A 10,898-nucleotide genomic window follows, 5' to 3' on the forward strand; every position below is an offset into this window, starting at 1 on the left:
ATCTCAGAATGTCCAGATGTCAACATATTCCTTCTTAGGGTTGTGTGCAGTAAGCAAAGGGTGAGTTTCTATCTGGCTGTGAGCAGGGATGGTCACAGATAAATACTTATGGCTTAGAGCTAGGATGAACTTCCTGTGCAGCATCTGAATCAGTCGTTTTATTGGCAGAATAACCACAGAACTGGCTGTATGCAAATCCTGTTCATCTGCTGCTTTACTACTGTTTGAATTTTGAGGTTTCCCTCAGAAAACCTCCCCTGTGTTTTACAGCCACAAAAGGCTGTAGGTCATTACCCTTTACCCACTTGGGTCATGCAGAATTTTCCAATAACTTTAACTGAGAGAAGCTGAAACCTAAAAGTTTCCTCTTGCACTCAGTCAGGCCAATGTGAACATTACTTGAGGTGACGTCAAAAAGCAAAACACTGGATCTAAAAATACTGTGCCTCTGGAGCTGATCTGGTGGTTTTACTCACCCTGTATCCCTCACCCATGAATCCAGCCCCACCAGGGTGAGATGGAACACATGTGCGAGTTTCACTGCTGTTTCACCCTGTGCAGAAGTGTCAGTGACCTGTGCCTCTGGCTCTGAGTTGTGCCTGTTAACTCCTCAGGATTACACTGCCCAGTGATGTCACCAGGAGTCTTGCAAGAGTCAGCAGGCTGTTTTTCCCTCTAATGAAGTTATTTGATTGTTCTGCATGGTGCATTTAAACTGTAAAGCAGTTTTGCACAAGCTGCTACCAAAGCTGCACATCTCATTCTAAAGTTCCACACTACAGTCTAACGAGAAGAGTCTGAAAAACAGTCAGGAGATAAAAAAGCCAGAAGTTAAAGAAGTCAAGAGGGTATGTAATGAGCATTGATAGTTCAGATAAAAGACAGAACAAACTAGTGAAGATTTCATGTTTTATTATTATTAAAAGTTCATTATGAAATCAGCACAACACATAAAAATAGATCTGTGGTGAATGATACATATTACTGTTATTGCCCAGTCATTTTGTGCACACTCTCACTTTTTAAAATCAGAAGGTAATGAATACAAGACATTTCACCAGCAAACTGTGAAACCAGCGCTCCTGCAGCAGAGAGGCTGTGCTTCCTGTTGACTCTAGCCAATGTATAATGCAGTCAGAAATAGTCCTCTATTCACACTTAAAAATAAACTCAGTTTTAGAGTATGCCCCAGCTGAAAATAACTGGAGAGTGAGAGCTAGAAATAACTCTTTTCTTAGGGACCTATTTCCATGAAAGTCAAAGGGATTTTTGACATGGATTTTAAAGGCAGAAGGACATAGCTGTTTGTTGACAGACAGATTTAGAGGCCTAGCAACAGGAGCTAGGGAGGACCTGTGGCAAATAGGAGTTTATTATTTTGATCTTGCACATGCTGCTGATTCTCCTTGTTGTAGTAATTGTCTATGTTCATTGCAGCACTGATTGCTGGGAGGAGCTGGGAGGGTGTATCAAAGCCAGATAGGGCGTCTGCAGCTCATTTTTTTTCTCCCTGTTTGGGTTGGCCGTGGTTCTAAACTGCACACCATTCATTGCAAAGTGACTTTCACCTGTGTGCTTCCTGATCCATGTGAGAAAATCAGAACAATACCATGTTACAAAAACCCTCAGCAGGTCACTTACTGTTCCTACACTGGAGTATGCTTTTCTTCCTTACTTCTGTGCTTATCACAGCAGACATTTGAGGCTGCCTTCAGCCCCTGACTCTTGTCCCTTACATTGTCAGGTCAACTCCAGGGCTGCTGGGAGGTTGCTAAGTGGCTCAGCAGAATTGTTGTTCTGCAGTTTTCTGCATGGAAAGGTCTCTGTGCAGCCTCAGTGCAGAAAATAGTGCTGGAGTTCTCTATGGGGAGCATTTCCTGTGGATAGGAGGCCAAAAAAGCCCCACATCAGATATCCTACTTGCATGTCTGTGGGGAAAAATACCTTAGTGGTGTGGCTACTCCTACATTCTCCTGTTATTTATTTGGGAGCTTCTTTCACATCAGGCGAGTAGGAACATGAACCAATCCATGCTGTCCAAGCTTGTAAGCAATGCTGGGGTTTTTGCCACAAGTCCTGGTAGGGAGCTGCAGAAGGTGGCAGCTAAAAATGTGGGGAAAACCCACAAGGGAAGCTTCCCAAGGGAAGCTGCCCTGCATCTCCATAGCCTGTGATCTTGTCTGGCCCTGAAGTGCTCACTAATGTCCCCTGAACTCCTGCTCCCTTAGGACTAGAGCACATGATGCTACCACCACCAAGCTGAAGGGTGCTGTGGCCACTCTGGCCTTGTTTCCTCCTCAGCCACAGTTTCAAAGCCGAAGATAAAAATCTCTGTGCTGTTCCCTGTGTGGAAAATCTCCGGGCTTCAGTCTCAGTCTCACAGCAGGAGAGTGACAAGGGTGGAAAGCTGTCACAGCAGAGTGGTGATTAAGGCTCTCCCTTTGGTTTTCAGGCTGTTTACTCAAAGCAGCCCTTGAGAAAGATGCTAGGCCTCAAGCACATGTCACATTAAACAGGTTTAGCAATATTACGCAGGTTTCTGCTCAAACTAGCCAGGGAGGGGAGGGACAGTATAATATGTTAGTTCAGGTTCTCATAGACAACATATTAATATTTAGTACAAAATGTTCTTGCAAGGTGGGGCAAACATTTCTAATTGTGACACAAAAAAGAAGGTATTTTGTAACAGTTTTAACAAGTTGCCTGTGAAAAAGCGTTTGTGTGAAATATGTTTAGACAGACTACCTCACATGACACTGAAATATTTCAAGGCTCTTTCTGAGCAGGCAATAACCTAGTTTTGTTTTTTTGTAAATCAAATCAGCTTTATCACAGCCAATCCCAAACATAATTAAATAATTTGGTTGTGATTTTTTTGGTTAGTTGTATTTTTTTTTTCCTCTTTGGAAAAATAAAGCTATGCTGAGTGTTTCCACTTCACATGGGTTTTACCCATTCAAGACTTCTTTCATTGCAGAATCAACTTCCTCATTCAGAGGAAACCACAGAAATATTCAGCTAATAAATTTCAGCAAAAGATTTCAAAGGCTGGTTCATTCACTCCTGAAGTCCTGAAGAATTGCAGCTTCCAAGAGGCTCACAGACTACTTCTCCCTACTGAAAAGCATTTTATAAACCTGGCCTAATTTGGAAACAGTAGTTATTTCATGTCTATTAGGGCTTACATCCAAAACCAAGATGTGAATAATCCCTAAATTGTGCAGAGTGAAAAATTCAGGCATAAATTTTGCAGTGCAGTCTCCCATTTGAAACGTCTGGATTTGACCCAAAGTCCAACTAAGTAGAAACAATTAAGGCCTCAGTTTTCTCTGACTTACACTGCATGTGCAAGTGTTCTGCAGTTGCATTTTAACATGATCAGCCAGTGTAAGTCAAGCACGAGTGGAACAGCCCTTGGTTACACAGATATCATCCTTTTTTCTCCTGCCATCGTCTGGTAGTGCCAAAAGCAAAAAAAAAATAAAGAAACTTCTAATCAGGTGATAGATGTGTAAGCTTTCTTTAACTGTGACTTTCTGCCCTTTCTTGAGCTCTCAGCCAAGCCATAACCCATCAGAAGAGGATTCACAGTCATTCTTGCCTCGAAGCCTGGCTCAGAAACCACAACAGGGCAGGATCAGGTGGTGCAGTTATCCAAAGGCAAAATCAGAATTAGGGTCAAAAGAGCATTTTCCCCAGACAGCAAACTCCTGGAGCAGGAACAAATGGGAGTGTCCAGCACAGCAGGTGGGAACAGGAGCAAGGCAGGAGCACCAGGCCCTGGCTCTCACCAGAGATGCCCCTGACACTGCACTGAGCTCACCTTGGCATCCCTGGTGTAGGCACTGCGCTGCGCCAGGCCCCCGCGGGAGAGCGAATGCGTGGGGGCTGTGAAAATCCAAGGCAGCCAAAATGCTTTTTCCAGGATACAGTAAAGGCATGGAGGGGGAATCTCTGCTGGTGGGCTGTCAGGGAGATTCCCTTTGGGTTTGTGCTACTGCAGGGTCGTGGTGCCACTCACACTTGCCACTGGCCCGGGCACCGGCCCTGCATCAGCAAACCTGGCTTTGGATGGCCAGCTGGAGAAAGCACTAGGCACAAAGGGTGCTACATTTCTCTCCAAACAGAATTCCTCTGCTGCCTGCATCAGCTTTGGAACCACGGGGAATTTCCAAGCTGGAGAAAAATCCAAAATACCTCATGTAGAAGCACCTTTCCCTTGGATTTTTATTATAATAATTTTAAAGAATATATTTTGTATCGAAACACTGTCAGCATTCTTTATACAATGGAAAATGACACAGTCATCATGTATCATGTAAAAGAGTAAAAACAGAGCAAGACAGGAACATTTCAGTTCATTCTGGAGTACAAATAGAATCTGATGTACAGCTAAAAAGCCACACACCAGATAAAAAGTTCATCTGGAAAACAACAGGTTCTTTTATTTTGGAAGTAGGAAGAAAAGTCAGGGAACGTCAAATGTTAAGGCTAAAAATTAAAATTTTAACATGTATTTTACAGGTGGTAGCCTGATTCTTAATTCATCTGCAGTAGAAGCAACAACTCCCCCCCACTTTGCAAACAGATTTGCACTTGCAAGAAATAAGAATCAGGCTTCTATGCTTTGAGGACTCTGATTGACCTCAACAGGCTTTGGACTAGAGCCACAGTTGGAATTTCAGCTTGCAAGTCTAAGGCTTCTTAACTGCAGGCCAAATTAGCACAAAATGAGGCTTTGCATTGGCAGTCTACCCTTAACTTTGAATATTCCAGTTCTGGTTGCTTTAAACCACACTTTTATTGCAGGTTTAACGTAGTTCTGTTTGTGAGATACTTTTTTTGTTTTTTCTTAAATACTGTGCTACAGAGAATGTTTTTATAGTCTGTTTTTTAGTCCCTATATTATGTGTTTTCAAAATTGCCTAAATGTATGTTTATATCATGATTACAACTACTCAGAAAGACCCACTAAAGTCCACTGTGAGCAGCCAAGGAAAAAAGTGTATTTAGTTCTAAAGAAGTCAAGAAAAGTGGCTGTGTTCATTTATAGTGTAGCACAATGACTGTGTTTATACAGCTATACCTACTATTTAAAAAGCTACTTGAAAAGTTATTATTCATGTGCCGTAGCTGATTTTCAAGCATTAATAACTTGGCTGTCTAGACAAGTTTTAATTGTCATATCAAAGGCCAAATATGTTCTCAAACAAGTGGAAAGAATCTCCCATCTCCCTTGGAAAGAGGCTAGTTCTCTTTCTGAATGAAGAGATTGCCAAATTTAACTTTTTCTCAGGTTATGAAAGCACAGTAAAACCCACAAATTTGCTGTTTAAGTTTTTAAAATGGATCAACTTTAACTCAAACCTATCCTGTGCAGCAAAGTTAGTAAGCCCTGAAAAACAGATTCTAGTGAATATGCAGAGTTCCCCCCCACCAACTACCATGCCCACATTTTCCCAGGGCCTAGAGGGCTCCATTAAAATGTAACTAAATGTGCGACAGGAAACATGGTTTTTCAAGAACGATATGTAAAGTTTACCCGAAGAACCTAAGACATTTTGTACATTCAAAATGTTTACACTTTGCTGTTCTTAATCTTAAGATTGTTCATTTTTACTAATAATACATACAATGAGTATAAATAAATAAACTACAGATAAGTTTTAAAAATTGTATTAACAATACATTGTGCAAAAACTCATAACAATCTACATTCTATGCAAATACCCTGACTAAAATACACAGGCTGTGTCCACACACCCTCGGTCAGTTTTTGCACAGTCCATGGGCCAAACCAGTGGCTGAGGGCAATCAGCAAAATTCCATGACAAGCTATGGAAGTAATGCTGATTTACACCAGCAGGGCAGGCCCCAAGGTTTGTGCAAAAATGCCATAGAAATCAGTGGGAATTGTGCTTGACTAAGGACTAGACAGTTTGATTGTACCCCATTAAAGTGAGTGGGAGTTTTGCCATTGATTTCCATGGAACCAGGCTCAGGCCCTGGGTAAGGACGTCAGCACATGGCCCTATGTTGTGCTACACTACTCCACTTCAGTGCAGAAACAATATTTGCAAAAGAAAAACTTGGTTTTGTCGTCACTACTGTTCAGTAACCGGTTTTAGCGCTGCATTTCAGAGATTGCCTTTTCTGTGAGATTTGAAATGAGACTGCAAGTCTTTCTGAATCCATTCCAATTTGATTATCCAGCACAGGTGGGCTGTTTTGATCCAAGAAAAACAGCTCAATGTCTATAAACCAAGAGTGCTCTTCGTTAGGATAAAACACAGCCCGGTTCATCGGCACAGGAGTGAAGAACTGCATGCGGAAAAGGAAGAGGGCAGCCTTCCTACCATAGCTGTGTCCAGAGCCGGCTGTCACTGCTCCCAACGGACGATGGCACCTGAGCTGGTCTGGAATCTGCAGTCCTAACAAGCTCAGCCCAGTTTTGTAAGCTGAAGATCTCCATTTATCTTTATTGTGTCAATTGCTGACAGTGTTTCAATACGGTGGTAAAAATCAAAGAGCTGATGTCCATCCACAAATATTCTAAAACGGGGATGCTCGCAAAGTATCTCAACCTGCAAAAGACAAAATGTTGAAGCATGTTGTTCACAGTGTAACTGGGAAGTTGTTTCACAGCACACAAATGGGGGGCACTTCAAAGAGCCTTTGTGCAGCTGCACATTGTGCTATTTATGTGCCACGCAAGAGACAAAGGTGAGACCAGTTTGCCCCCTTGACACCAGTTACACTATGATGGATCTGCTCTTGCTGCACAAGGACATTAATCCAATCTCAAATCTCACCTTGTCCTAGCAGTAAGCATGCTGCAACCCAGTCCACTGGCTACTGGGAGGTTTTGTGTCTTGGAATTATGCCAGAAACAGACTCAAACTGCTAATCACAGCAGGAGGAAATTTAGCCTCCAACCCAAACCTTGCATTCCTTGTGTGACAGTTTCAGCTCTAACTGGGCAGAAAAGACTACAGAGTTGTTGGTTTTGGTGGTGGTTTGTTGAGGTTTTTTTTTTTTTTCCTGCATAAGGAGGCAGCTCCCTCTGCAATGCTTTCCACACTACTTTTAATTTACTGGAAGGGAGTAAACAAGGAAAGGGGATATAACTTTGGTCTCCCCTCCCACACATACACAGCTGCAGCAGAACTAAAACCCTTTCACTCCTGTGGCTGCAGACAGTCCCTGTCAGACTAGACTCCATCCTGGGGCTGCAGTGAAGGAAATGCAGTGCAGGATTGCTGGGAATTCAGCTAGACAGTTCTCAGGAGGCACAAACAGGATCAGGGAGGGACATAGCTCATCCCTCTTCCTGAGAGACCTGCAGAAATGCTCTGGAAAAGCAACAAACCTGGAGCTGAACAAGCTTGGACACGTTGGGGGATTCCTGATGTTTGGGGTGGCTTGAGAGGGTGCCCTGTTGTTAAGCTTTGCTTGGAACTGCCCCAGCAGGATGCTGGGAAATGAGGGCACAAAATGTACACTTTTACAGGCTCTTGGAGACCTCCAGGTCTGGACACACTAAGAAGAAAATCTTCAGGGAAGCCACATGTAAATCCTGGGTCATTTCCAGAAGCTGGAAATCCAGAGTGAAGTGCTGCTACCAAACACTTGACTCTGCTGCTATTCCAGTGTATAAAAATGGGAACAGCGCCCATGACAGACTGACTGTGCCAAAGCCCAAGTGGCTTAGAGCACGTTGCACCAGGAGAAGTGGCAGCAGGCAGTCCAGGAGAGCTGGAACCCCTGGATCTCTGGTAGTGCACCAGGTACCAAGAAGAGGCTGTGCCGCCATGGAGCTCCTGTGTCACTGCAGCAGCGCCTGCCTGAGGCCTTGTTATGTAAAAGATATGGTTAACACTGCTCACGGTCCGCTTTTCACATCACCTGTGGCCACGCCACAGTGCTAATTGGACTGGATCACAAGTAATTGGCAAGAACACTTAATAGTCTTAATTTATTCACTGAGATGGAGACCATCAAAGGTACAAAGTCAATTGGGAGCCTCAATTCTGTTTAGGCATTTGGGAAAAATAGGAGGAAAAAAAAGGCAAAATAACTCTCCTTGTACAGTCTCCCATGCTAGATGTGCAATTTTGCTGTCCTGTAACATCATCTCTCATTAGTGGGACATGCACAAAACTTGCTCTGGGTAATTTGTCTAGGCAGTGGAACCCTTTCAGATGGAGCAGGACCCAGCCTCCAAGCCTTTTCAAGTACATTTCCCACACCACCAAAGGGTGTTGCCAGTTCTGATGGGAGGGTGAGTTTGTAGAAACAAGTAGAGCGCAACCAATTTGCAGCAAAACCAGTCATATAAACACCCTCTTAACAGCAAGCATCTGGGGAGATGGTGAGCTTTTGGGGTTGGGGAAGATTATCTTGGGGGCAAGAAGGATTAAGAGAGTTTGGCAGCTGGTCATAGCACTGGCATTTAGCAGAGGGGCCAGTGAGGTTTTGTAAGAGGGACGGGGAGGAGGAGGGGTTTCTGGGTCAGCTGCATGGAAAAGGCATGCAGCCTTTTTTCCTCAATGTAGTGAGAGGGAAGCAGCCCTCTGCAGCCACATACTTTGTTAGTCCTGATTTGCAAAGACATCTTCACATAACCATAAACACTACAGATGGGACTCTGCTTCTAGGTCAACCCAGTCCATCCACAGCACCACAGCACTTCCATGTACACTGCTGTCAAGTGACTACAGATTTAAATTTGTCAGAAGGTTTAATCCCAGGGTTCAGAAAAGAATACCTCTATTGCTTAGCTGTTTAATCTGCTAACACGAAGAGCTACGAAGAGCTACGGTCAACCTTAACGTAACATCCCTGGGGACAAAGGATGAACGTGATCCTTATTAGCTGCGCTAAATTGCGAACAGTATGTCCATTAAAAAAACCATCAATATATACAGCAGCCCCACTGAATATTAACATTCTCCAGTAATAACTTGTAATGCACTAATAACATAGAGGTACCTCTTAATTTATGGTTATAAAACTAAGCTCAGGAAGTTGCGCTTCATGACACAGTATTACAACCTCCGACTTGTCATAGCGCCCAGGTGAGGCGTCCACAGCCCCATCCAAACTGCCTGCAGCTGCACGTAGCAGCAGGATCTCCATGCAACTCGATGGATACAAACAAACCAGCAACTGGTGTCTCAACTCAAGCAGTGCGGGCTGCACTGTGATTTCACGAAAGGCACGTCAGGTTCTGCTGCAACTCGTATCAAATGACACTTTATCAGACATGGTGTAAGCCACTGCCATCCTGGTACTCACCCTAAAAGGCTGGTCCGGTATAAATGGAAAGTAAGGAATAGACGACTGCTCTTCCCCCCATTCTCCGGCTACACAAGAGTTTCTGACAAACTGTCTCTCTGTAAACACAGCTTTCAGTTCTATGGCTACATCCGCAGGAGGATCTTCTGACTCCCCACAAGTCAGACTGATGCCAAAGCTGCAACACAAACAGAACAGCTCTCATTCAGCCAGCAAAAAAGCAAATAAGCCCCCAATGCCGTCAGTCTTATTTCTCAGCTTATTAAAGCCATATAGTGGCACAGGCTGGAAGACAGCTCAGCTCATTCAGAGCTCTCTGACAGCTCAACAGGGACAACAACATGGTTATGGAACACATATGTGTGTATGTGCATGGCGTTGGGCATATATCTGTACATATACACAGATATATATGCTTGATATGCTCCTTGACTCCCAAGTAAAAACGGAATCCCTTGAAGAAATGCCCCCTCTATGGGTCAAAGGAGAAACCAGCATGCTATATTTAAAATTATAAAAATAATCCTTTCCAGAAAGGAGGGATCCGTGCGGATGTATGTGTGTGTACGTGCGGGTGGCCGCCCCCCTTGGCCCCCTCCCCGGGCCCGGCGCCCCCGGCACGGGCAGCCCTGTCCAGGTGTTACCTCTCGGGGTTGAGGTCCACTATGCCCATAACTAAGATCTTCTTTCCCGGCCTCATTCCTCCTTTGATGTGCCCACAGAAGGGGACGATCTGGAAAGGACAGGGGGAAGGTGGCGAGGGTCAGCTCGGCATCAGCAGCGGCCGCTCTTGCGCAGCCCGAGATGAGCGGGGGCGGCGGACAGTAAAGGGGTTAACAAAATAAAATACACCACCACCCCCACCAGAAAAAAAAACAAACAAACAAACAAACAAACAAAAAAATAACCCAACAAAGGTGATTTACCAGGCGAGGGAAGTACACATCAGCTTGCACCGGAGATCCCAGGGAGTTGTTTAAATGCCCGTCCTCTATTTTCTGCAGGTAAAAGGGAGAAGGCTGAGGCAGGGCCACGCGGAGCCCCCCAGCCCGCCCCGCTCCGCAGGTGCCCTGCTTGGACCCCAGGCCCGTCCCGGTGCCCGTCCCGGTGCCCACAGCCGCACTCACCAGCGCGTCCCGCTCGGCCACGGTCCCCGCCATCTTGTGGAAGCGGTGGCGGCGGCGCTGGGGACAGGGCGGGGGAGAGGGAGGGAGGGAGGGATGGAGGGAGGGAGGGGGGTCTGTGGCAGTCAGGCGGCGGAGGGGTAGCGGCGCAGCCGGAGCGGAGCCGGTGCAGAAGTAGGAAGGCGAGGAGGAGGAGGCGGAGGAGGAAGAGGAGGAGGGGAGGTGGCCGGCTGGCACTGCCTCGCCCGGCGGGGAGCCCAGCCCTTGGCCCGAGGGGGAGCCGGGCAGGGCGGGGCGGGGGCTGCTGCCGCTTGCTGCGCTCCGCAGCCCCGCGGCGGGGCCGTCCCTCGGCGAGCGGGGCGAGCGCGGCTCCGCTGAGCTGAGGGACGGCGGCGGGCCCGGGCCCCTCACCTGGCGCCTGCAGGTGATGGGTGCCTGGGGAGGGGCCGCTGCAGCCCCGCGCCCATCATGTCAGGG

The 10,898-nt window shown here is 46.0% G+C and overlaps 1 protein-coding gene across 1 annotated transcript; it reads right to left on the bottom strand.

Annotated features, from left to right (window-relative positions):
- Positions 1 to 895: 895 nt before the first annotated feature.
- Positions 896 to 10,653, bottom strand: LGALSL (galectin like). The gene is made up of 5 exons (XM_063152318.1): positions 10,425 to 10,653; positions 10,224 to 10,295; positions 9,942 to 10,030; positions 9,298 to 9,475; positions 896 to 6,584 (listed from the first exon to the last, which is right to left on the bottom strand). Exons 1-5 carry the CDS (start codon positions 10,455 to 10,457, stop codon positions 6,441 to 6,443), a joined length of 516 nt encoding a protein of 171 aa, XP_063008388.1. The 5' UTR covers positions 10,458 to 10,653; the 3' UTR covers positions 896 to 6,440.
- Positions 10,654 to 10,898: the final 245 nt, after the last annotated feature.

This window comes from Melospiza melodia, chromosome 3 (genome assembly GCF_035770615.1).
Source record: "Melospiza melodia melodia isolate bMelMel2 chromosome 3, bMelMel2.pri, whole genome shotgun sequence".
NCBI classification, from domain to species: Eukaryota; Metazoa; Chordata; class Aves; order Passeriformes; family Passerellidae; genus Melospiza; species Melospiza melodia.

Excerpts from the sequence above, each read along its gene's own strand:
- LGALSL (XM_063152318.1), bottom strand. The coding sequence starts at position 10,457 with ATGGCGGGGACCGTGGCCGAGCGGGACGCGCTG. Across the intron at positions 9,476-9,941 it reads GTGGACCTCAACCCCGAGAG|CTTTGGCATCAGTCTGACTT; the intron begins GTAACACCTGGA and ends TTTGTGTTGCAG. Across the intron at positions 6,585-9,297 it reads TACCGGACCAGCCTTTTAGG|GTTGAGATACTTTGCGAGCA; the intron begins GTGAGTACCAGG and ends TGTCTTTTGCAG.